This window comes from Amaranthus tricolor, chromosome 9 (assembly GCF_026212465.1).
Source record: "Amaranthus tricolor cultivar Red isolate AtriRed21 chromosome 9, ASM2621246v1, whole genome shotgun sequence".
Classification (NCBI taxonomy): Eukaryota; Viridiplantae; Streptophyta; class Magnoliopsida; order Caryophyllales; family Amaranthaceae; genus Amaranthus; species Amaranthus tricolor.
Window position 1 is genome coordinate 29,394,286 of NC_080055.1, and position 27,286 is coordinate 29,421,571.

General features: G+C 34.7%; 1 protein-coding gene across 1 annotated transcript; it reads left to right on the forward strand.

Moving 5' to 3' along the window:
• Positions 1–1,291: 1,291 nt before the first annotated feature.
• On the forward strand, positions 1,292–27,082 carry LOC130823564 (protein MOR1-like). The gene is made up of 54 exons (XM_057688215.1): positions 1,292–1,649; positions 1,766–1,871; positions 1,946–2,069; positions 6,847–6,926; positions 7,485–7,662; positions 7,753–7,817; positions 9,524–9,606; positions 9,882–9,967; positions 10,166–10,279; positions 10,392–10,511; positions 10,735–10,837; positions 12,226–12,362; positions 12,526–12,591; positions 12,684–12,801; positions 12,884–12,918; positions 13,338–13,409; positions 13,514–13,618; positions 13,712–13,817; positions 14,405–14,517; positions 16,264–16,351; positions 16,467–16,567; positions 16,785–16,892; positions 17,029–17,134; positions 17,215–17,294; positions 17,369–17,515; positions 17,651–17,726; positions 17,849–17,973; positions 18,085–18,195; positions 18,291–18,440; positions 18,555–18,629; positions 18,729–18,810; positions 18,893–19,020; positions 19,104–19,205; positions 19,317–19,391; positions 19,477–19,572; positions 19,645–19,746; positions 20,053–20,154; positions 20,665–20,847; positions 20,930–21,041; positions 21,762–21,838; positions 21,909–21,988; positions 22,564–22,626; positions 22,736–22,862; positions 23,055–23,177; positions 23,266–23,343; positions 23,420–23,578; positions 23,656–23,814; positions 24,884–24,981; positions 25,119–25,275; positions 25,381–25,497; positions 25,604–25,699; positions 25,798–25,869; positions 25,940–26,216; positions 26,299–27,082. Exons 1-54 carry the CDS (start codon positions 1,487–1,489, stop codon positions 26,559–26,561), a joined length of 6,069 nt encoding a protein of 2,022 aa, XP_057544198.1. The 5' UTR covers positions 1,292–1,486; the 3' UTR covers positions 26,562–27,082.
• The last annotated feature ends 204 nt before the right edge of the window (positions 27,083–27,286 follow it).

Genomic DNA, 27,286 nt, shown 5'->3' on the forward strand with positions numbered 1-27,286 from the left:
CACATTGGAAAAACAAAATCTACTTTGGTCAAAATGTGACAAACCAATTGAATATACACAATTTTTTGTATTATTTTATACACAACTTAATAATAATATACACTTTGTTTAATTTAATTCACCATTGAAAAACTATAATAGGACTTTTTAGTTTTATTTTCATAACATGTGTTGTATATGTGCGAAGTATAATGTAATTTATCTAAACGAAACAGTGAAATATTCATTCGAACAATTATATCGTTATTTATTATCTTAATAGTTTAAAAACTTTAGGGTCTTAACAAGTTTATGGATTCTAATTGAATACATGTTAGATTTTGAGTATGGATTCTAAATGAATTTACAAGTGAGATTTTGAATTTCCCAAAATCTATGTATTTGTAGCATAAATCAAACAAATACATCACCCAAAAAATAGATAAAAACACATACACAATACAAGTATAGAACACATACTTCGTCCAATTGGAAATACTTGCTACAAAAACTTATGTAACATTTCTGATGAATAAATTTTGGACTAAATTGCCCATAAAATAATTATATTAAGGGAGATTATATATACAACCCTTAAAACTATATATAAAAAAACATATAATTGTAACATAACTGAATCTTGTACTTATTATGAAAATATGATATTTTATTGTTAAACTTTATTATTTTATCTGTAATTTTCTATCGGAAGTTAAAATGTTTATTTAAAATATTGATTGTTTTCTATTCCCATATTAGATTCTTTATAAAAATTTGATTAATTGGTGATAAAGAGACGCTGTTAGATTTTATGTGCAAGTATAAGCCTTTAGTACTGTAAATATCATTTTATTTTTTATTTAATAATATGGTAAAATATGATAGTCACAACATCTTTTATTTAAAATGTCATGATCTGACTTCGCCAGATGTTTAAGAATTCGAGTTTGAGCAAAGTCAGAGAACATGAAATTCAAGTCGGAGTTGGAGGTAGAGGTAAAAAATGTCCAATTTTTATTGAGAGCAAAATCCAAGCATGCGTAATCCGATTCGAGTCTAATTCATTGCCATCCTTGGGTAACTATTAACCTTATCAACTCGTCTTGTATGTAACAGTCTCACCGTAAGAGCTCTTTTGAATCAATTGAGTTAGCCAATTTATCAATTATATTAAGCTACTTTCGTGAAATCGTTTTTGATAAGACAAACTCAAAACAAATAGTCCATATACTATAAATTGAGTTAATTAAGTTTTTAACCCATATCTCATGGTAGACCGTTCCACATTAAATTCAATTATATTTAATTTATTTCAAATTTTTCTCTATCTTCTCCCAATTCCTCCCCCTCTATCTAGGTCTAAAAATTTTGAAAATCAAAATTACTTTTCGTCTCACATTTTTCTTACTCCATAACTAAAATTCAAATTCACATTCATATATCGAGTTTCTTCGAAATTTTATTGGTAAAACCTAAAGTTAAGTTCAATTTTCGGTAATTAGCAAAAATGTCGACGGAAGATGAGAAGTTATTGAAAGAAGCGAAGAAACTTCCATGGGAAGATCGATTATTTCACAAGAATTGGAAAGTTCGTAATGATGCGAATATTGATTTAGTTTCGTTATTTGATTCAATTACCGATCCAAAAGATGCTCGTCTTCGTGAATTTGGTACAATTCATAGGGTTTTGTAATTTTAAGTTGTTTAGATCTGGTTAAATTGAATGGTTTTTAGTACTACATTTTGAATTTATTTTTAATTTGGATCTTTGCTGTTTGTGTTTTAGGTCATTATTTTAAAAAGACAGTGTCAGATTCTAATGCACCTGTACAAGAGAAAGCACTTGATGCTTTAATTGCTTATTTAAAAGCTGCTGATGCTGATGTTGGAAGGTTGGTATTTTTTGAGGAGTGAAATTATACAGTATATTTTTTGTTGAGTTGTTGAGTTAGGGTTTGTAATGTAGGTATGGAAAAGAAGTATGTGATGCAATCGCTGCGAAATGTCTTATGGGGAGGACAAAGACAGTGGAAAAGGCGCAAATAGCGTTTATGCTTTGGGTGGAGCTGGAGGCAGCTGAAGCTTTCCTGGTATAAAGAAGTTTTATTTATTTATTTTTTTTTCAGTTACTTTTTTTTATACTAGGTTTGATTTGTATTGCATTTCCTTCTTGTGAGGTATACTTGAGTAGGTGTTGTGGGAGTGTCAGCGTCGTGTTTTGAAACTATGGGCTTGTGTTGTTTGGGAAATGTAGTGGTTGTGGTAGGGGCTTGTATTTCCTAGTACATTGATTATGGTGGAAACTAGCTATGTTACCCAGACTCCCATGTACAATTTGTACGTGTGTCTTACCTATGTTAGAGTGTCACGGGTCCGACACGATTATTTGAAATGATTGATTGCGTTGTGATATCTGTATGGGGTCCCTTTTCCTATTCGCTCATTGTTTAAGATTTGATCTTTTATGTGTATAAAATTAATTCATGCACTAGTGCTTGGCCTTTGGAACATTGGAGATGATATGAGATGGTAATTGACGGTGTTGCTGTAAATTCTATCTTAAATGTGAGGTGGGTTTTAAAGTTTTGGAAACTTTGAATTTTTTTGATAGAGTTAGTTTACCTTGAATTTAATCCACATGGAGCATACTTCATTTCGATGGAAGATCATAGTATATTTCTAAGTTCACTTGAGCTTCTAGGGATTGTTGTAAAAGCCGAGGCATAATATACTTCTAGAAGATGTGGGTGGATGTGCTTAATCTTATGCAGTTATACTACTTGATGAGTCTTTCGATTAGTTTTAAAAGACGTGTTTTGCTCAAAGCAAAATCCGCTATAAAATATAATTAGAAACTACAAAAAACCTAAGAAAAGCCCAAAAGAACTAGAGAAATACAGAACTAGGGAAGAGAAAATGTGTTTGTTGGATGCCCGCATAACATGGGCTCGTTATGTGATTAAGACCAATATATTCTATAAGGCGCTTATCAAGCATTATGAGGTGTCCCCTTTGCTTGCCTCACCAAGGCGCCCCTCCCTTTATGAGCCTAAGGCTAGTCATGCTTGCTTAGGCAAGCTTTTTATAACAAAGGTCTCACCAAGTGTATGCTAAATACTTTTATAGAGTATTGTACCAAGCAAAGCGCATTACAAGAGGCGCTTGAGGTGTAGGTCCCCTTAACTAAAATAATTTTAAAAAATCTGGATAAAACTGCATTGTATTATAGGTTGTGCCATTTTCCCAAAAGTGCTCAAAAGCGCCCCAAATGCCCCTTGCCTCTCGTTGCTTCACAACCCTCAAGCTTTTTACTACTGAGAGCAGCACAAAATACATGTATCTAGATTTTAGGTGTTAATTTGTAAAATTATTAATCGTGTGTAAGGTGCAAGATGCTTTGAAGGTTATTATTTAAGTAAAAGTTCTATTTTGGGACTTGCTTTCTATAGTTTACACACCTTTATATCGTCTTTGATTCTTAAGTTATTTTGTGTCCCTTTTAGAAAAGATTAGATATAATATTGATGTATTTGGTGATTTCCTCGAGCTCCTTCATTTTGCTGATTTTTATTTTAGAAAAGTAATTTGGTGCCTACAGTTTTGAGATAAGGTGGAGGGTACATGTATTAAGTACTAGTAGACATTTGACAAAACTTATTTTAACCGAAAGTCCGAAATGAGTTTTTGTTTAAATATAATTATTTTTCTATAACAAATCCTTTTTAAGTGAACTTATTTTTATCAATTCATGTTATTTTTTCTTTTTTGCATTATTTATTTTGATTGAATAAAACCTATTTTAGTCTTTTTACGGAATTGAACTTATCTTGATTGAAGGGAACTTTTGAAGTGAATAAAATTGAACTTATATCGATTCAATCTTATTGGTTTAAGCTGCCCCAAATACCACCTTTGTTGAAACCTTCTTAAACCATTATTCCATGGAATTATTCTATCAAGAAATGCTGATTGATATTATATTGACAAATTGGTAGAACAAAGGTCATGGAACAAGAGAAATATGAATGATCATTCTGTTGGATTGTTATGGTGATGGTCCATTGAGAATTATCTAGTTCGAAAGTTGAAAAGTCGCTTCAAGTAGTATTCGATGAAATTACTTATCAATCTTATTCTTACTTTTGTTTTTCAAGAAACAAAATTATTCTATACCCTCTCCGACTCCGTCTCTATGAATTAGCACCTTTCCCATTAAAGTTTGTTCCCACTCAATGCTATGTTACTCAGACTCGCCGACTTTGCCGCCTCATCGGTATTCGGTACGGATACTGGTGCTGGACACGCGTCTGATATGGCTGGCCAAACATGGGAACGATAGGTGAAAAGTAGAGAGGAAAGATAACAGTTGTACTACCATTATTAGGGTTTGCAATTCTTTTAAAATCCTAGATCTGAATTTTAAATCTCACCTTAACAGTTAAAGTCGGAAATTAAGGGCTTTTGATTGCCAACTGATGGAACTCCACCATAGTCATTTTATTATTGATGATTTCATACTTTTTCCATCATCTTCATTTCATTCTTCTCCCGCATAAACTTTGTTTTGCAATTTTTTCTCTCTACTAGAGATCTTAAAGTATTTCAAAATGGGTAAAAGTTGGGTAAAGAGATTGTCATAATGACCGACCGGCTGGTAACAACTACATGTGTTAGCCTTTTGTTTATTTTTTATGTTTTTAACACTAAGCAACTAGTTATAAAACTTTACTTGATGTTTTTCAATTGGCAGACAACTAGACCTGCTTTATATTTCTCTCTTCCCACTATTTTTACAATCTTTTGTTTTAGACTCTGATTTCCAATCAAGATTTTTAAACATATTAGTTGCTCCAACACATTTTATTTTTAGTTACTGTAAGTAATATATAATTCTAATAGAATTTCTTTTTATGAAATATTTATATCTTTATGTAATTTTTAAGAATTAATATATATTTCATTTGATTTTTTTAATTTTCCCGTATCTTCGTACCCGTATCCAAAACTAGAACGGTGTCCCCGTATCCTAAAATTCTAAAAATAACGTGTCGGATACTAGGATCCAAACCCGTATCCGACACCCGTACATGAGTCCAGGTAACATAGACTCAATGTGCACCCTTTTTATTTTCGACAATGATCTCTCCCTTTCTTTTAATCTCATCCACAAACTTATTATTTCTTCATCTTAACTTTTCATTTCTACCATCCACTTGTATTTTGTCTTATTCTCTAACCCAATTCCCCTTTCCACTAAAAATACAACAATTTCGTTTGGTTACTTTCGAATAGGAACTAAGTAGTAGTGAAGGATCTTCTCTCATACTCCCTCCTATTCTAATCAAATGTCCCATTTGATTTTGCGCACTTGCCGATACACTATTTCAATTCTAATTATCTCTAATTGTTCTTGGTTAAAAATAATAAAAAGTTGAGATTAATTAAATTTACATTGAGGTTAATCAAACAAGATCCTACTTGACTTTGTTTTTACTTATAAAATATAGAATAAAATATAAATTTAGTGTAATTAGTAAATAGTTCAAAAAACGAATGAGACATTTGATCCAAATTGGAGGAAGTGCAAGTTGAATATTTGTGCATTGTATTATTTACTAATGATTTTCCTAAATTTCTTGTATAAATCTGTGAAGGTTCAAAAAAACAAAATTTAATGTAAATAGTAAGAACTAAAAATCTATCACAACCTTAGTAAATTACGCCTTCAACATGTAAAAGTACCGTTTTAAACTAAGAGGCAACAATACCCTCTCATCTCACGACGCATAATGGCTAGTGCTTCCATGCGAGGAGTAATCACTAACCCATGCGGCGCAAATTTCAAAATAATGATTAAGATTCGACTTGAATATGTCTATTATCTATAAATTCTCATGCAATAGTCCAACACAAGTAGTTTTCTTTGGTCAACATGTTAGCTTTCACACATGTATCTAAGTAACCGAATCATGTAAATCTACAAAGTTAGTGCTACGAAGTAGTAGGTTGATACCTAGATTTCCCTTTGTTTTATTTCTATTGCCATTGTTACACACCTTTTATATTTTAGGCCTTCCATTTCCATGGGCAATCTTGGTCATAATCACCTGTTTGAAGTTTTCTAGAATTGGTAGGGAGGAGTTAGGTTCTTACTTTTAGCTCTAACCTAGTTTTTTTCTTTTGACTTTTTCTTTTTTTTCTAATCAAACAATTAAATTAAGAAAGGATGAATCAAGTTGCAGACTATTTGGTAATAATGAATGGGTCTTTGATGGTGGCCAGATGGGGGAATCTAGAACGGAAATGAATGCAGTGATTATGATGATGGAAAATCAAAGATTTTTTTAACCAAGATTTTATGAGCAGTTACTTGAAGAGCTAGGAGTAGATGATGGGAGCGATATTCTCAAGTGAGAGCTAGAATAGAATAGAATTACATAATCATAATCATCCAGAGCAAGGACGTTTTGAGACCCCTGGAAGCCTTCCATATGGGGAAGATCAACATTGTTAATTCATGAAGAATTTTTGTTTTGCGAAAATGTAAACATAAATTTGTTAATTAAGATTAACAGTGGATGTGTAATATAATAGTATTTCATATGAATATAATATATAATACATGTATGTGGGCATCTGCAAAACGTAGACCATGCTTTTATTTTATCCAACTCCAATGCATTTTCCTAAGCAATATCTGATGCTTCTCTTTATGTGGGTGTGTTTACGCATATGCTTATGTGTTTGTTTGTGTTATAGTTAGGTTTTGTCTCTAGAAATCATTTGATATTCTTCTAAGCTTTGTAGATTACCTTAAATTAAATCTTTAGTCCAACTCATGTCAATTTTATATCTTTTTGATGCTAGGATGCAATGGAGAAGGCTATTAAAAATAAAGTGGCTAAAGCAGTTGTACCAGCCATTGATGTCATGTTTCAAGCGTTAAGGTTCATAAGCCACACTGTTGCCTTTTGTTGTTCCCCATTTATTAATAGTTGCTACACTTGCATGTTATCCACTGTTTATCAAACAATATGTCTTGCATTTTTTGATAATCTACAAGAAAAAACATACTATAGTGGGATCTTGTTTGTTCGTTTCGATGCATATTTTCACACTCAAGTTTTTATAAATTATAATTTTACAGTACCATAGATATTAAGGGCAAAATAAGCATTGTATAGTGTGAAAATAAAAATTGCAACCAACAACTATTAAAAATCACAATAAGTAAAGTAGTATACACACACACACAATCGCACACATGTATACACACACACAGTCGCACAAATATATACACACACATGTATATATATGTATGTGTAATTGTATATATATGTATGTATGGTCAATTAATAGATGGTAATTTTGATGTTTTATGCGAGAGCTTTGTTGGTCAAGCATATTGACTATTAAAAGATTGAGGCATTATATAATTATTATGCATCATCTTTTTTGCTCACTTTGTTATTATGGTACTCTTTTGTCCTCGGGATGTTATATAGTGAATTTGGGGCCAAGGTTGTACCTCCCAAAAGAATTCTTAAGATGTTGCCGGAGCTTTTTGATCATCCGGACCAAAATGTTCGTGCTTCCTCTAAAGGATTGACCCTAGAATTATGTCGTTGGATCGGGAAGGACCCGGTAAAATCCATCTTATTGGAGAAAATGAGGGATACAATGGTAAGAATATTATACCGCTTCTTTTTTGTCTTTATGTTTTTGTTTGATATTTTTGAATTTTGAATTATGACTGCCATTTTGCTACTATAGAAAAAAGAACTGGAGGCAGAGCTTGTCAATGTTACAGGAACAGCAAAGCCCACTCGAAAAATAAGGTAATTCGAGTATGGACTGTGATTTGCAGTATGGTGTATGTGTATGTGGTAATCAGTAAACCTTATTCTTAAGAAGAAAAGTCCCTGGATTTTTGAATTTTTTTCTATTGTTTTCTCTGATTAGCAACAGGTAGTTACATTACTCACCTCTGCTGTGTCTTGTTTTTGTAACGAGTTAACTGTACAGAGGGAGGTTTTAGTCTAGTGATTCACCATATTAAGAAACTAGCTTTGTTGCATATGTAGTTGTGTAAAAATAGAAAGGATCAGCGGTCTAGGTCAACCGGTCCAGACCCCTGGTCATACAAATCTATGCTGCCGGGTTTCTGGCCCAGTCCAAACCTGAGAAACCCAGTCCAGAGAAGATATGCTACATATTTAATTTTTATTATATATTGCTCGGTATTACTACTGTATACTATCTTTTGATGATAAATTTAACCACTCGAGTTCATAATTTTTACCCTTAGGGCATTATTTAAGGTCAGATCTAATGTTAAGACCATGAATATTGCAAATAATAAAACAGTAACATTATTATATTTGTTCATTGAAGATTGTATATTTCTACTATATGTTGATATCAACAAGAAGATAACACCATGTCAAAATATATATTGTGGCTTATATATATATATATATATATATATATATATATTTATATATATAGGACTAATTAGTAATAAAATTACTGTGCAGTTATAAACTTATAAGTGAGATGTACTGCTCTTCATTTTGATTAACATGTTCTATACTTCTTTTCTTTTATTGAGTGATTTTTGACCTGATGTGTTTGAATCATTTGCTTATTCAATTCGTGATTAGCATATTCTTTTGTTTTCTTGCATTTAATTATGAATTTTGTTGTTTTTTTATATTAGCAAGTCAATTCGTTTACTTTTTTATGGTTAAGTAATGAAACTCAGTATAATGACATTAGTGATCACCATTTGTATTGTATTAATCAAATAGCACTCAAACCGGGCCCGAGCCAGATGGAAAATGGACCGTTCTCTGATCCTCATAATTTCATTAATCCGGTTTCGGTTCTGTTCTGGGTTCGGTCCGATGCACACCTAAGATACAGTTATGTTGTTTCTGAATGTTTTTTTTATGAAATAATATTTTGTTATGCTGTTTGATTCCTGTGTTACTTTGCCAATATTACACTACCGAATTTATGACTTGAGGCTGGTTCCATGCAAGATTTAAGCACTTGTTGAGTTGTATGTTTCTACTGTTTGTATCTTGGTTATGAAAATCTTTTTGGCCAAGACCTGAGGCTTGAGAGAGGGTCGTTTGCAGTGATCATCTTTTATTTTCTTTTCGTTGTTTCAGAGACAGATTAAGCTCTATAAAATTGATCTTTCCTCTTTACCACTCTTCTCCTAGTTTTAACTTTTAAATGCTTTACTTCTGTATATGTTTTGTTTAATTTGGTTTAACTGAATGTGCTCTTACTGTAGTCAGATTACTCTTTTAGTTCCTTATCATTGTGAGGTTCTCCAATTGTCCAAAGCGACTTTCTAGATGTTAAAACATTCCATTCTTGGTGAACATTCAATTGGGGACGAGTTTCAAACTCTGCATAGAAAGGCTTTAAGTAGAATTGAGTTTGCTGTTATCTATTCAGCAAACTTGACAAATTTAATCTGCATGACATTCCTTCTGCAGGGGCCAATTCATGTTTTACTATTTTTTTCCAGGTCAGAACAAGACAAAGAACCTGAACCAGAAATTGTTCTTGAAGTGACAGGCGCTGGACCTTCAGAAGAGTCTACTTCTGATGGTATGTAATTTCCCTTGGTAATTTTGAACTTTATTCAGTGTCTTGCAATGTCGCTTAAATTAGTCAGAACTCAGGAGCCAGTTTTGTGAGCAAAAGTGGATGCAGTTAGAAAGCTGATATACAGATGGTTTTGTATCCTGTAATTCTGTTTGGTGCCATTTTTATATCCAATATTGCTGCAAACTTATGAAATTTTTGGAAAGAGGGTAGTATGCTATGCCATATAGTTCTGTCAAAATTATATGTTGGAACTGATTGCAGCCCTTATGTTTCAGCTCCACAGGAAATAGATGAATACGAGCTAGTTGATCCAGTTGACATACTAACGCCATTAGAGAAGTCAGGATTTTGGGATGGAGTGGTCAGTCTCATCTCTACTTTACTAGTTTGAAAATTTTCATCTTGATATTACTATTTTTGGGTTATATTAAAACCGAGGTAATTTGATGCTAGAATTTATGTCACTATGCCGAGAAATGGTTGTTATGTTGAGATAACACCCTCTTTTATGGGAGAAGTGCGGGAGACTTACTTTTACTATTTATTATTTTGTGCTTAGAAAGCTACAAAGTGGTCAGAGCGGAAAGAGGCTGTTGCTGAACTGACAAAACTTGCTTCTACAAGGAGAATAGCACCAGGCGATTTCACTGAAGTCTGCAGAACTCTTAAAAAGGTAGTTTGGACACCCTTTTATGGCTTATCATTTCTTCATTTTTCGGAATTTTTCTTTGATTGCCATTTCTTCTTTTAACATCAATATGTTTTCCCATGTAATGTCGCTGCAGCTAGTCATAGATGTGAATCTGGCTGTCTCAGTTGAAGCCATACAGGCCATTGGGAACCTTGCAAGAGGATTACGGGCACACTTTTCAGGGAGTTCACGCTTTTTGCTTCCTATTTTACTAGTAAGCGATCACAATGCTAGCTTTGGAAAGATATGGCTGTTTTTATTCTTTTTAATTTTTGTGCTTTATTTGCCGCCTGTGACCCTGTCTAAGCTTTGTATTGTTATCATGGACTCTACATATTATTTTTAACTATATTGACTACTATGTGATGTATATTATTCTACTACTCGCAACCTTCTATTATGTGATTGACTTAAGGTTACATGTTTTTGCTCAACAGGAAAAACTGAAGGAGAAAAAGCCTACTATTACTGACGCTTTAACTCAAACATTACAAGCATTGTACAAGTCTGGGTGTCTAAATCTTGTTGATGTACTTGAAGGTAAACTTATAGTATTTTAACTTATTTGTACTAGTTTATATTCTTAAATTTTATTGGTTCTAAAATTGATGCATTTCATGTTACGTGCATATTTAATCAAATAACCCCTCTCCTATGTTTCCTTTTTGACATCAATTATGTTAAGTTGTGCGGAAAAATTAAGTGTTATGGCTAAGCTTCAATTCTGTATTATGCATAGTAGTCTAAGTGTCCAGTTATCCCTGTGAATAGTTTGGTTATTTGTTTCTTGAATAGCTTCTTTTCTGTTTAATCTCCAAGATTTTGGATTATAATAAGTAAAATAAAACATTACAAGTGCAAATATTGGGTTGAAGTAAGGAATTGTTCTCTATGTGAAAGGCATAAGAAGTGCCTTAAATTTGGGATTACATTTAGGTGGTTGGAGGGAAGGCGCCAGGCGGTTCTAGGCGATGGATTCTTGGTGGTAGGAAATGTCTGGAATTAAGGGATTGGATTTGTGTGTGAAGGGCTACTACGATTACTTGCAAACGTTGTGGTGGTAATGGTCAAAGGTATGAAGATGTAGTAATGGTGTGATCTTGTTGGTGGCTGGTGGATGAATTGTGTGTACACTAGGTTTTGTCATGATGGTGTGGCCTCACAAAATCATAATCCAATGCAGGGCAATGCAACATGTGGCCTGAGAACTTAGGTGCACAAATTGCATCAACTTTAGGGTTTTGTCATTTGTGAGCATATCTACAAGGAATTTTGGGAAAAAGGTTATGAAAAAGAAACATGCATTTACATGGTCTCTTGCAGTTTATTTCCAATCTTGCTATAAGATTATTATTTTCCGTTCTGTATTTATATACTAAACAGCTTCTAGGTGCTCTACTCCCCTCAAAACTTTGTTGATGGTGTAACACAATTCCCATGTAAATTAACACCATATGGTAGCTTGAAGTATAGTATCCTTGTATCTATGCATTGAACTATCAAAGGATGAAGACAGATGTAAGCTGAGTCTATAATTTGAGGTGTGCTAGTTGATCTGGGATCTCTATGTATGATTGAACTAGAGTGAGTATGAGGTGGGGCGAGTGTCTGTGTGTGTGTTTGTGAGAGAGAGAGAGAGAGAGAGAGAGAGATTAGCCCATATCACCCGGTTTGGGGTGGGGGATAAGTATTTTGATATACAGTAAGAGGAAGGTGATTTGTGGACTGTTTAAATTGGAATGCTGAGAAATATGGATAACGTAGGGAGTATTTTTTTTATAATTTAAAGGCTGTAATTATGATGGTTATCGGTGAGAAGTAATTGTTGTGTTGCTTCATTAATTCCTTTGTTTGTGGAATTTGCTTATCTGAATTTTTTCTGCTGTATATTCTCTTTAGCTTATCCAAAACCTGATTTTTCGTTGCAGATGTTAAGGCAGCAGTGAAAAATAAAGTTCCTCTTGTGAGATCATTGACTCTAAATTGGCTCACATTTTGTATTGAGTCAAGTAATAAGTCTGTCATTCAAAAGGCTCACAAGGATTATGTTCCAATCTGTATGGAGGTTAGTGAGTGTTACTTGGGCACTATATATCATGGCTGTGTGAATGATGAAGTTTTGATAATTTGATTAGTAATTCCATGATTGTAACATATGCTGAAATTTTGTGGCTTTAAGCTGCTAAAACTATTGTTAAGTCTAATCTTGTGAGGATTTGTTTGAACAGTGCCTTAATGATGGAACTCCAGAAGTTAGAGATGCAGCCTTTTCTGCTTTGACAGCCATAGCAAAGGTGAACCTCGTAGTTTTCTATCTTTATTACTTCTGCACTGGTATCATATTGCAATGTGGAAACTGAAGTGCATATCTACTGTTCTTCTTTAGTCGGTAGGTATGAGACCTTTGGAAAGGTCACTGGAGAAACTTGATGATGTTCGAAGAAAAAAGCTTAATGATATGATTGGTGGTCCAGGAAGTGGCCCACCTGCTAGTGGAAATTCAGGTTTGATCTTTCGTTTTACATCTGTGTAGTTCTTTGAAATTGAATATCCTTTCATCTTCTCACAATGAGAATTTCATGTCAGGTAATGCGCCAACATCAAATGGAGCTGCATCAGAGGTGTGTTATGTTGTTTTCTACTGTCTATGTTATGTTTGTACGTACTTAAATTGATTCCATAATGCATGCGCAAAGTAATACCACTCATATTTAAACCTGATTAAATTACCTGACGGCTGACATGGACCTGATTAAATTAGCTGACATGGACTTGATTGTACCATCAAGAAGGCAGAAAACTGGACAAGTAAATTTTGACCCAAGCTGAAAAATGATTCCACCGCATTGTTATTTTTGAGTAGAATTGATCGAATTTCCTGAGTAGCTAACTGGCATTAAATTTAGAATTGATCGAATTGATTATTTACTTGCCTGTTGACTCTATGAGAAATAAATGTATGTATATTTTTTACTGAGTCTACTATATGTTCGACTGGCTTTGTCACAAGCCAATTATACACTTCTTTTTGTGTTGATAGACTTCAGGAAGCTCTTTTGTAAAGAGATCAGCAGCAAGTATGTTAAGTGGTAAAAGGCCTGTCCAGGCAGCTGTGAGTATTTTACATTCTTTGGCTTATTCCTTTGATTTGACTTCTAGCTCTATACTTCTGGGTTTCTGTGTATGTTCACCTTTGCTTCCTCATTCTTTTGTTAGCCTGCTACCAAGAAAGGCACTTCAGCAAAACCTGCTACCAGTAAAAAGCTTGATGGAGGTGGGCAGCAAAAAACCTCAAAAACGTCTGAACCTGAAGATGTTGAGGTAATTTTGAGTTGATTATGCATATTTTCTTGATTGATGTTTCCATCTTTCTCGCTTGTAATCTTGCTTATTTGTGGGTGTCGTGGTGAACAGCCATCAGAGATGAGTCTCGAGGAAATTGAAAGCAGAGTGGGCTCTCTTATGCAAGCGGAGACTATATCTCAACTGAAGAGTGCTGCATGGAAAGAAAGACTTGAAGGTTCAAAATGTTTCTTTTCTCCTGAGATTATATGAGTGGGTTTTTACAGCAATATCATACTGTGGCATGTTGTCGTCTTATCTTCCTTCTGTATCTGTTCCAGTTTTATGTGTATTTAGTTTCTATGCATTGTTTTGCTATTAGGTGATACATAAGCGATGCCTGGATTTTTTTAGAGCCTATACTAAAGCAAGTGTGCAATATCACGTCCATTGTTTATATTTGTATAGTTGCGCCTTTTTGTTTGTTCACTTGGAATCTTTTTGCTTTTGTTCTCTATTTTTCTCCATTCTAGCCTTTTTTGTTTACTGTTGGCCCACTTTTCTCCATTCAATATGCCATTACCGTATATCAACTAAATTAGACTTTTCAGTACTACAATAAGAAATCATTGAAGGCCTTGCAACTTAATTAATGCACTCTTTTTTTGTAGTTTAGGAGGGAAGTTCAAGAGGGAAAACTATTAAATGGCCCTACACTTTATAATAGATTAAATTGATGTACATTAATTGCATTACTGAATTTTTGAGTATTTTTGTTAGCCTTAATAGATGGACTTCTCATTCATTGTGTACATATTTGTGCAGCAATTTCCTCATTGAAGTCTCAAGTGGAGGGTATTCAGGAACTCGATCCGTCAGTGGAGATTTTGATACGTTTGTTATGTGCTATTCCTGGATGGAGTGAGAAAAATGTCCAGGTGCTTAGTCAACATTCTCATTTTTCAATTACTTCCTGGTAACTTGTGTTGATCAAAAAATATAATCATATTGTTGCTAGGTGGTTTAAAAAAAGTTATCAACAGGGAAAATTTATATGAAATGAGAATTTGTGTATACTCAATCGCTGTCCCAGGATATTCTGTGGATGCTAGGCAATCTTTGTCTTAGGCTAACAAAGTATACTTTATAATGGACGAGGCTTGCTGGAAGGTATGATTAGGCTTGTGTTTTAGTTAGCTTTTGAGAGTTATTCATTATTGTAAGCTAGCCTTTCAAATGCGAGTTGTGGAGAGAAATTAGTTTGGTAATTTAGTGGAGGCATTGTATCTTTGCTTTAGTGCTCAACTTATAATGCTATTGATTGTGTCCCTAGAGAGTAATTTACTTCATCAGGATACTAGTTTCTTAAAGTCAGTTGGACTTGGTCTTGTACTCTTGTTTGCTGGCTGTATGCATAAATTAAATAAATCTTATGTTGACTTATTTGGTTACCAGTTTTGGATCTTGTCATGTTCATAATTATTGACCTATCCAATTTCCTTTTGTTACCTGTTGAAGTTGCTACATAAAAAGGGATCTCTGTAACTTCTTTTTCATTAGTGAGATATTGTTATAACAGCCCGAAGAGCTTGCTGTCCTCATAGGTCTGCATGCCCGATTATGGAACTGGAGTACCCTTCACTATTCACCTTGTTGTCACTAAAAGGTTCCTGATAAGTGTCAGCCAGTTCCTAGCTATGCCTGGGGGCTGAGAATGCTAAACACAGAGAAGAAGTATTGGTGCATGCTGGTTAAACTAAGATGACTGAGGGTGATATGTCCTTTTCTGTACAAGAATAGACCCTTTCCACTATCATGTTTTGTTAATACTTTGTTGATCACTGGATAAAAAAAGGTATTGCATTTTGGACCACCCCGCAATAGAAATTCTTAGATGATCTAGCAAGTGTGTTTAACAATTATCACTTCACGAGACATTGTCAATTTAGGCAATACTCTCGGTCAAGGCTTCCCAAGTTAATCTTAGGAACAACCTTCAAGACTTGAGAGATAGAATCATAGGAAGGACATCCTTAAAATTAAATATATTATTGAAGAGTAAAAGAGTTTCATCAGCGACCTTGTTTTTGATGGCACTTTCACTATTGTTTTAGAACCTCAACAAGGCACACACCAACTAAGCTAATGAGGAGCGAGTAAAGCCATCATGAAAGTGAAGGTGAAATGTATAATGCAACCCCTTGAATTCTTGTCTGGTAAAATTTCTTTAATTAGTTTTTGGAGTTAAGCCTAAAGTATATCTTCAGAACCCTATTCAGATTATATTATGGATTATAATGACTAAAGTGGTAAACTAACTATGTATAACAGATGTCATGGTATGATTTTTATTGACAGGACAGCATTTCACAGAAGTGCAGATTCAAAATCTATTACAAAACAGGCTGGTAACCTGTTATGTTATGGCACGGCCTCATTTTTAGTATACAATGAGAATTTAAAAGTGTATCAGCTCATGTAGGGTATTGTGTTATGAAATGATAAATTGGTTAAAATTCTTTTGGTTTAATTTCTGAGTTCCTTTGGGGTGAGGCCATGTAAGTTTGCGGCTAATGAAGTTAATTATTGTAAGCATGAAAGTTTCATCTTCATTACTAATGCTTTGGTATCTGATCTGATTTGGATCTTATTGTTTTGAGCGACTTTTCCTTTGAATGTAACAGGTCCAGCAGCAAACAATTGAAGTTATTTCTTATATTGCGTCAACTGCAACAAAGTTTCCCAAGAAGTGTGTTGTTCTCTGTCTCCTTGGTGGGTATTTTGTTCTATATTGCTTATCTCTTAAGACTATCTAGTTGAACAAAAGACGAGATAGGGTATGCTTATTGTTGGTTGTAGGGCTGATTGTTGCATTTTCAATTCATAGGCCTAAGTGAAAGAGTGGCAGATATTAAGACCAGAGCTCTGGCAATGAAATGTCTGACTACGTTTTCAGAAGCAGTGGGTCCAGGATTCATTTTTGAAAGAGTAAGTCCATTTTCTTCTCGTGCTGTCATTTCACATTGTAGAAGCCTTTAATTCATACTTCTTCTGTGTTTTCAGTGTTTCTCCTGTAAAGAAATGTGAAGTGCTTGTTTTGATAGTGAAGAATTTTTTGTCAAACTGAGTGGTGGTTCAGTATGATGTGCCTCCACCATCTTGTTATGTTCTCTGGTTATATATTCTAATTTTTTATTTTCTGCAGCTATTTAAAATCATGAAAGAGCACAAGAATCCTAAGGTTCTTAGTGAAGGCCTTCTATGGATGGTTTCTGCTGTTGAGGACTTTGGTGTTTCTCATTTGAAATTGAAGGTGATATTCCTGCTCCATAAACAACCAGATGAAGAGTGTTTTAATTCACTACAAAATTATGGTCTGATCCTTGAGATCTGTCTCAATTGATGCCTTTCATTTTAATATTGAAGATAATTATTTTTCCTCTATGAAGGACTTGATTGATTTCTGCAAGGACACGGGACTGCAATCAAGTGCTGCTGCAACTAGAAATGCCACAATTAAGTTGATTGGTGTCTTACATAGGTTTGTTGGCCCAGGTAATTATATTTCTTAACTATGTGTTTAATTTTGTTTTCTTTATGTCGAGTGCTGAAAGGATGATACATGTTTTTTGCAGATATTAAGGGTTTCCTTGCAGATGTTAAACCTGCCCTTCTTAGTGCGCTTGACACTGAGTATGAAAAAAATCCATATGAGGTATGTACTCTCGCTATATGCAACCTTTTTTGTTTGGCTGACAGGTATTTAGACTAGTGTTCTTTTTGCTGCAGGGACCTTCTGTAGCTCCAAAAAAGATGGTGAAAGCATCTGATTCATCATCTGTTCCTGTTGGTGGCTCAGATGGCTTGCCACGTGAAGATATCAGTGCTAAGATAACTGCTACTTTGCTGAAAAACTTTGAAAGCCCTGATTGGAAGGTATTTACTTAAGTTTTACATGTGGATATATATTTAGTGTTAATGTGGGATTGTTAAGGTTATGTGTAAGAGTTTACCTCATCAAATATATTTGCATTCGAATGTGTCATATCTTCTGTGCTTCATTTTTTTCAGACACGTTTGGAATCCATTGAAGCTGTTAATAAAATTTTGGAGGAGGCCAATAAGCGAATTCAACCCATTGGAACTGGTATGTCTTTGTTGTGGTCAATGTTCAAACAAGTTTCAAAGTTTCTGTTCAACTTGATATGTCAGTGTTGATTGTTGGTGTATTTTACCCACCAGTTGCTCATAGCATTTTGTTGATCTCAGGAGAACTGTTTGGTGCTCTTAGAGGGCGTTTGTATGATAGCAATAAAAGGCTGGTGATGGAAGCATTATCTACCATTGGTGGTGTAGCATCCGCCATGGGTGTAGCAGTTGAGAAGGCAAGCAAGGTGCTTTACAGTCCTCAATTGATTAAGCTATACATGTTTTGATGACTTTTTAACTTAGAATTCTGCTTTTTAAATTTTTTACGGAGAGTTTACTTGGAAGTTGTTTTTTAGGGTATTCTTTCAGATGTCTTGAAGTGCCTTGGTGACAATAAAAAGCAAATGCGAGAATGTGCTTTAACGACATTGGACTTGTGGTATGGTGCTGTCCACCTTGATAAAATGGTTGGTCCTATAATCACTCTCTTGGAATTTCGAGTAAAAGAAACGAATTAGGAAATGAGAGAATTTAAAATTGATTTTATGTTCGGCATATGTAGATTCCCTACATTGCAGCTGCTTTTTCAGAATCAAAACTTGGTGCAGAGGGGCGTAAGGATCTTTTTGAATGGTTATCTAGGCAACTTTCCCAGCTAAGCGACTTCCCTGATGCTGTGCAGCTATTAAAACCAGCTGCTGTTGCCATGACGGTATTTCTTGACATGCCTTTTTTACTTTTATTGTTTTTTCCCGGGACAAATCTTATGCCTTGCGGATCGGACTTTCCTTGGGGTGCTCTTGGTAATCTTTGAATTCAATTTCAGGATAAATCAGTAGATGTTCGTAAAGCAGCTGATGCATGCCTTTCAGAGATTGTAAAAGCCTGTGGTTCAGAACTGGTGCATTGCTGAGCTCAACCCTGATGAATTCTAGGCTAGAAATATTTTTAATTTAACTTAGCTTTGTTGTCGACCAAATATTGATCGTTAATTGTCCAGGTTATGAAAAATCTTAAAGATATTCCAGGATCAGCTGTGGCCCTTGTAGTCGAGAAGCTGAAGCCTTATGGAGCTGTTGCAGGTGTGTATTTTGTTCATGTTTCCTCATCTCAAAAATGTTTTCATATGATATGTCTAAACTTATCGATCGTTACTGCTACCAGAACTGCATGATTCTGCTCAAATAACTTCGACTGCTTCAAATCCCAAAAGTAGCGCTAGAGCTGGTAAAATTAATTCAAATGCGGTTGGTGATCGTGCTTCTAAGCATGGAATGAAATCAGCATCATCGGTGTGTGTCCTTTTTGTTCAGTCTTTTGCCTTACAAAATGAGTGCAAAGTTTTTTGGAATTCAAAATATTGATTGTTCAACAGAGGTCTGCTCCAATGAGGAACTCAAGAGCGGAGTCAATCATGTCTGTTAATGATATTGCTATACAATCTCAGCCATTACTAAATGTCAAGGATTCCAACAAGGTTGGGATTTGGAGGTCATTTTTTTCAGTTATGGTCTTTTTTACTCCAGCGGAACAATGTTTAACATTGCAATGTATTTTCTCTTTTTTTTTTTTTTTTTTTTTTTTGCAGGAAGATAGAGAGAGGATTGTTGTCCGCCGTTTCAAATTTGAAGAGCTACGATTGGAGCAAATTCAGGATCTTGAGGTTTGTTGGTATATACTTTCATGAAGAATTTAAGTGATAAGAATGTTTTACTTAGAATATCTGCAAATCTATTATTTTCTTGCAGAGTGGGATTATTCGATTTTTTAGGGATGATTTGAGTAGAAGGCTTCTGAGTACAGATTTCAAAAAGCATGTGGATGGCATCGAAATGCTACAAAGGGTGAATTTCTGTCTTTCAGTATTTAGATTCTTTTTTGTAAAATTCCTTTCTAATGTGTGATATGTAATACAGGCACTTCCGTCCATTGTAAAGGATCTAATAGAAGTAATGGATATTGTTTTGAGGTGGTTTGTTCTAAGATTTTGTGAATCCAACACTACTTGCTTATTGAAGGTATAAAACTTTCTCCAAATTCCAAGCCTCCACTTGTGTACTACTTTTGTTCTCAAGTTTTAACTGTATTGTTCCACAAATGTTTAAAATTGGACGGTATCTTGTTGAATTTGTTTCCCTTTGCATTTTTCAAAAGATCAACATTTCATGATTTTTTGCTAACATTTAATCAATGACATTAGTTTTAAGAAGAGAGAAAAAATGTGAAAGGGAAATTGTACAGCTACTTGAGAATGGAGAAATACATATTGGGCCTTTTTCATTTCTTTTGATAATGGAATTTGTGTTAATGTTTATTTATTGCAGGTTTTGGAGTTTCTTCCTGAACTTTTTGAGGCATTGAGGATTGAGGGTTATGCATTGACTGAAGCTGAAGCCACTATATTCCTTCCATGTTTGGTTGAAAAGGTGCAATTATTTTTTATAGTAGAAATGTTTTTGTTGTATTTGATATAATTTTGTTGCTGTTGGGTTTATTGAGTTGTCCATACTGGCAATAGATAAAAAGCTACTCTTGTGAGAGACTGGTGAGACAACCTCAAAGCATGCCCATATTCTATTATATATATCGGATGGACTATTTAACCCATATATAAGGTGGGACTCTTGGTGAGACCATCTCATACATCAATTTGTGATGGATAAATGGTGTAACATTGAGACATTTTGTAGAACTGGCATGCTTTGAACGTCTTGAAGCTCTTGCATTGTAATCATATTCTCCTTTATGCATTTTCAAATAATCACATTACTTCATTGATTGGTTGAATGCAATATCATCGAGGCATATCGGCTTCTTTGTGTTAATTGAGTTTCTGTATTTCCCATCGTTGAGATTTTATAGTGTAATTTTCGTTTTGCATTTGAAAGTGTGTAATACTAGCAGAGTTGAATCTAGTTGCAACTTTATTTCTGCAGTCTGGACATAACATCGAGAAACTACGGGAAAAAATCCACGAGCTTACTAAACATATTGTCAACGTATATTCAGCAGCAAAACTTTTTCCGTACATCGTGGAGGGTTTACGTTCAAAAAATAACCGTACACGGATAGAGTGCGCTGATCTTGTTGGTTTTCTTCTTGAAAACCATGGAGCTGAGGCAAGTTTGGTGTTTAATTTTCTTGTAAGGATTGCAGTTAAATTGGGGAAAGACTTACCTACTTTTTCTCATCTTTCCACAGATAAGTGGACAGCTGAAAAGCTTGCAGATTGTTGCAACTCTAACAGCTGAACGAGATGGTGAAACTAGGAAAGCTGCTCTGAATGCTCTTGCCACTGGTTACAAAATTTTAGGTACAAAAGCAATGAATATTAGTTTTTTTTTTTTTGCTTCCCCATTTTTAATAATATATAATGCATGCTCTTTTCTTTAATTTTTTTCCTTGCTTTACTGTTCTTAAAGATATCATCTTGGATCTCTGGTATATTCCAATAGCTTAAATTTTAATTGTGCTGACCATTTTAAAAAAACATAATTGACATTGGATATAAGAGTTCAAAATTATAACCTTTGGCTTTCCAATAGATAGATGTGACAATAGTGTTGATATATTTTTGAAGATAATTCTGTAGATTTTCAGTTTCATGATGTTTATGTGCATGAATACAAAAAGCTTATATTAAAGTATGACCTAGATTATTAGTAAAAGTTATTTTTAAAAAATTAGGAAGGAGTACTGCTCCCAATATGAATGGGTGTTCTGCAATCATCAATCTGTAGTTAACATTTCTTTCCATTAAATATGTTCTGATTGTCATTTGATTTACTTTTCTCTATATGTTACATGAAAATGATGGGAATGATGTGTTAGAATTTATACAATCATTAAGAATTTCGTAAAATTGTAAGCTGTTACCATTACCAGTTCTTTTGGGGTATCTAATTTATTGTTTATGTTATATAAAATATTGGGTGACTTCATTATTGCAGCTGTTTCAATGCAAAAGTATCTGTGTGAAGAAAGAGAGATGCTTGTTATTTTTGCTTTTTAATATATTTTCTCTTCTTTATAGGTGAGGACATATGGAGATATGTTGGAAAACTGACAGAAGCTCAAAGAAGTATGATCGATGAAAAATTTAAAACAAAGGTACTATATTATGCCTACTTTGTGCTCAGTGTCTTTTTGTTTCCCCTGATCACTTATTTTGTTTTCTTAGGCTCGTGAGATGGACAGAAGGAGGGAAGGGAAACCTGGAGATGCAAGGGCTGCTCTGAGACGTTCAGTCAGGGATAATGGGTGAGGATCAGTTTTTATTTCTGTGTAATGCTTTACTATCTTATTTCTTAGGATATACTTGATTTCTCTCTCTCTCTCTTTCTCGGTCGCTCGCTCACTCCCAATACTTCCCTAGGTTTAACTTGTCGATGTCACCCTATGTAAAATTGAGGAATCATAGCTTGAAGTAAAGAGCTGGAAACTAGAAGTGCTTCTTTGTAATTCTAGTACCCATCTGATATATTTTTCTTTTGATCTATGGTTTGGAATGTTATATTCTAGGCCTACCTTTTATTTGGCGATTTATTATACAGAAGCTGTTGGTGGATTTTTTTTTTTTTTTTTTTTTGTATTCATCTTTTATTTTGTTTCTGTGGTTTTATATCTTGTCCTTTGCTGGTGATTTTCTTTTTTGGTTGTTTGTGTCTTGTGCTTCTTGTATAGTTTAGTTTATCTTGACTCTCAAACCCTTGAGATTTTTTTTTGATTCTTCTAGGCAATTTTATGATCTAATCACTCGTGTTAGTGGTTACAAGTCACTATATCTTGAATTTTCTCTTGAGATATTGACATTACATCTTAATGAAAAAATATAGGTCTGATATTGCTGAACAGAGTGGGGAAGTTTCAAGGTCAATTGCAGGGCCAGCTTTTGCCAGGTAAAACCCCTGATTTTCTCCTCGTTGTCCTTCGTGTCTTATTGTCTTCTGCTGTCTTTGTTGCATTGGTTTGGTTTCTATGTCGTCATCTTTTAACTGCCTATCTCAGGGAGCACTATGTTCATCCTGAAATGCACATGGAGAGAAATCCATTGCCTCGAGCACATGCTGGTGTCTGTGGTCCAACAGATTGGAATGAAGCACTTGATATCATAGTTTATGGTGCACCAGAGCAGGTAATAATCAATTTAAATTCAGATGCATCTGAAAACTTTCGTCTTTCCTTTGTTCTTGAGTTGATGTACAGTGCACCGCTCCCTTGGTATTCAGATAAACTTTAGTTCTGATTTATATTTTGAAATTCTTCTTTTTAATGTCTATTTTTTGTGCATCTTGCACTCCCTTTTCTAAATGTTTCCAATTTTCAGTCTGTGGAAGGTATGAAGGTGGTTTGCCATGAGTTGGCACAGGCTACAAATGATCCTGAAGGAAGTACGATGGATGACATTGTCAAAGATGCAGATAGACTTGTCTCAATCTTGGCAAATAAGGTGCAGGATTTTCTTTGCATTGCATGTATTTTGGTCCATTTTGTATTTATATAAGATGATTCCTTAAATTGTTGGATAATTCATTCAGGTTTCCAAGACATTTGACTTTAGTCTAGGTGGAGCTTCTTCGAGGTCATGTAAATATGTTTTGAACACTCTCATGCAGGTGGTTTCCTTTTTGTAGCAACTTAATTAAAGTTTATGCCTGTTCTGCTGTTCTGATCGTGTTTAGTGTGCTACAGACATTTCAAAATAAGAATCTTGCTCATGCTGTCAAGGAGAGCACTCTTGATAATTTGATTACTGAGCTTCTGCTTTGGCTATTGGATGACCGAGTTCCCCGCATGGATGATGGAGGTCAACTTCTGAAAGCTTTGAATGTTTTGATGCTCAAGATTCTGGTAAATATGAATTGTTCCATATTTGGTTTTGTTTCATGGCTTTCCTAGAAACCTATCTAAAAGTAATGAGTATGCAGGATAATGCAGACCGAACATTGTCATTTGCCGTGCTCATTAATTTACTACGTCCACTGGAGCCCTCTAGATGGCCAGCTCCCTCGTCAGACGAAGCTGTTACTGTCAGAAATCAGAAGTTCTCTGATCTAGTTGTTAAATGTCTCATCAAACTGACAAAGGTGAGTCTATATATATTGCTGTGCAATTTGATTACCCCCTTTGTCTTACTCATTTCATTACACTTTCCTTTTTTGGTTGTCCCAATTGTTTTGCTACATTTCTTTTTTGAAACCATTTTTATCTCTCTCTCTTCTTGACATGGTTTCCCTATCAATTCCACCTTCCCCTTACAAAAGTAACTAAAGCTAGTGTAGTAAGTTTTTAGTTGCTCTACTGATATCTTTGTAACATTCTTTCCATTTTGGAAAATTTCTAATATACTGCACCAATCCTTTCGATGAAAACTTTGTGTGGTGTAGGACAAGTTTATCACATCCACATGGCACACTATCCCGACTCACATGATGACCACACACTCTCTCCCTCTTCTACTTGTATGGGAATTTAGGTTCAACTCTCACTAAAATTATTTTGAATACTAAAGCCATAAATGAGCCATCATTGTGCTCTATAGTGTTTTTAAAATTATATATGGTAAATACATTTGGTCAAAATACAGGAGTAGTGCAAAAATCTAAGTGGAGCAACTAAAAAAAGCAGGAAAAGTAGTTTTTTCATGAAGGTTTGCAGGGATAAAAGATGTAAATACCTCAACTTCTATTATAGTTGTTTGAGTAATAACATTTCCTTTAGCATTTTGGCTTTTGAATGTCATGGGCAAGGAACTGAGAAATACTTTTTCTTTTGCATATTAAGTCCTGCAAATTTCTGGTTTTTAAACTTAATGCTATAAACTGAATAGCATGATTAGTGATGAGAATTTGTGAAATTGCCTTCGTCTAGACCAAAAAATAGCATTTGTGCTGGCTTGATGTTTCTCGTGTGTGCAATGCTGTGATAGCTATTGCTTTTTTCCTGTGGTGATTACTTGAAGGCAGTGATGTGGTGATGGTCATGCTAGAAACATGTAAACATTTGGTCATATGATTACTGATTAAGCCTTGAAATGCTTTCTTCGATTACACAAAGTAGTCTATGGTTTCTTTTCATTTTTGTTTTATGGTTTGTGGTTTTTTTCTAAGAGAGGAAGGGAATGATTTTTTCGTAATTTGACAATTCGTACTACAGGTTCTTCAAAATACTATTTACGATGTAGACCTAGACCGAATTCTTCAGAGTATCCATGTCTATCTTCAAGAGCTTGGAATGGAAGAGATTAGGAGAAGGTAAGTGAAATTGGACACTAAAATGCAGAATATTTCTCTCTTTTGTGCATATTTGATTCTGGTTCTTTTTTTTTTTTGCGACTCTCCTGGCTCCTTGCTGTTTGTTATCCTTCTAACAAAAATTCGTCAACTTGAAGAGCGGGAGCGGATGACAAACCTTTGCGTATGGTCAAAACTGTTTTGCATGAACTGGTAAAACTTCGGGGAACAGCTATTAAAGGTCATCTCTCCATGGTTCCTATTGATATGGAGCCTCCACCCATTATTCTTGCCTACATAGATCTGAATCTTCAGGTATCAAAAATTAACTTTGTGGTCATGGTGTATTTTGTTATCTCTCTTTTACTTAATTTCTCATGTGCTTCATTAGTCTCTCATATATTAGTCCTCTTTTCTAAGACTTTGGCAGCAGCGAGAATGCTTACCCCTACTGGACCTGTGGGACAAACTCATTGGGGTGACTCAACTGCTAATAATCCATCTTCTGCCACTCACTCTGCAGATGCCCAGCTGAAGGTAATGCTGGACTGCTTTGTCATCATTCAGTGTATTTTTGCCCGTCACATTCATTTGTGCTTAGTGATGAACTTGTGATCTTTCTATGTTTGTATGCCTATTCCAGCAAGAACTGGCTGCAATTTTTAAAAAAATTGGAGATAAGCAGACATGCAGTATCGGTCTTTATGAACTATACCGTATTACACAATTATACCCCAAGGTAAGTTCTTTTGTGTGATGGCCGATGGGTATATTTATCTAGTACTCCTGTGTTTACCGATCTTGTACTCCTGTATTTTGAATAATGGTATTTTGCAGGTTGATATCTTTGCTCAGCTCCAAAATGCCAGTGAGGCATTTAGGACCTATATAAGAGATGGATTAGCGCAGGTATGCAGTCGTATCATTTTGATCAGAAATAAGGATGTTTGGTTTTGTACTCATCAGTTGTCTGCTGCAGATGGAAAAGAACGCTGCTGCCGGAAGGACGCCTTCTAGTGTACCATTACCAACTCCTCCCCCATCCTCATTAACTCTTTCTTCACCAAAATTGGCTCCTTTATCGCCTGTACATACAAACTCAGTAAATGATTCAAAATTAGTGAATTCTAGAGTGGAGCCCACAAATTTTACTTTGCCTCCATTCAGAGATGATGAAAGGACCGGAAATGCTACCTTTAGAGGTCCAGCTTTTGATCATCTTGGGGACCAAAGAAGTGAAAGATTACCGACTGGAGGTACTTTCTTTTTACTGTTTCTATTGTTACTTCTATTTTCAACTTGGGACGGTGATTTTGATTTTGGCTGTTGGTTGGGCAGTATCTACTGGAACACTCGATGCTATTAGAGAGAGAATGAAAAGCATCCAGTTAGCTGCAGCAGGTGTGAATTCCGATTCTGGAACTAGGCCATTAATGCCAATGAATGGTAATGTCACTCACAATCAAGTTCAGCATGGGTTAGATGATGGCTCTGCTGAGAACCCGGTTCACAGTGGAGTTCTTCCTATGGATGAAAAGGCATTATCTGGGTTGCAAGCTCGTATGCAAAGACTAAAGAGTGGGTCATTCGATCATGTATAAATCAGAAAAAGAGGTTCATGATACAAGTTACTCGTGCATCACATTGTGCATCTCCTTCAATGCCTTTTTTGAGTAGCCTTGTATATATTCGGATTTTGTAAATAAGAACGCGGCCAAGTTTGACGGACGATTTTTCAAGTTCTATGCAAAGTGTAAAGGATCATTCAAACAGCTGCCTTGAGAAGCTTCTTTCGAAAGGCTCTTAACTCATGGTTTGCTAGTTAGGCGTAATGCATTCAACTGCAAGAGACCCTAGGCTTGTACTTGGGTTATTGACGAGACTCACTCCGTGCCAGTCGAAATTGTTTTCTTCCGCTAGCCATCCTTCAGATTGTCATTTGTATATGATATTTGAAGCATACATGAAAAAATATAACTTTTTACTGTAATTTGAAGAACATTTTTGTTTTGATATACTTCTATATTATATACTACTGTCAAAGTTACGTGATACTAATCTTATTTTTTATCGATGAATCATCAATAGCCGACTAGTTGGAAGTTGGGACCAAATTTTGATACTCACTGTGTTGATTGCTTAATATAAGCCTCCATTTGTTAACATACATTTTCTCTTTCATGTTTTTAAGTTCAAAATTGAATTTCTTTGCACTAGGTTTTATTAAACACTATTGTTGTATGAGGTAATTTTATTGTGAGATGTGTTTTATAAGTTAATAGTCTAAATAATACTCCCTCCTATTCAGCTTATGTGTTTCATTTCT

What these genes read in the sequence shown, in the direction of transcription:
- LOC130823564 (XM_057688215.1), top strand. Translation starts at nt 1,487, where the DNA reads ATGTCGACGGAAGATGAGAAGTTATTGAAAGAAGCGAAGAAACTTCCA. An exon ending in AATTCAACCCATTGGAACTG is followed by an intron (nt 17,727 to 17,848) that starts GTATGTCTTTGT and finishes TGTTGATCTCAG; the next exon opens with GAGAACTGTTTGGTGCTCTT. An exon ending in TTACACAATTATACCCCAAG is followed by an intron (nt 25,700 to 25,797) that starts GTAAGTTCTTTT and finishes GGTATTTTGCAG; the next exon opens with GTTGATATCTTTGCTCAGCT.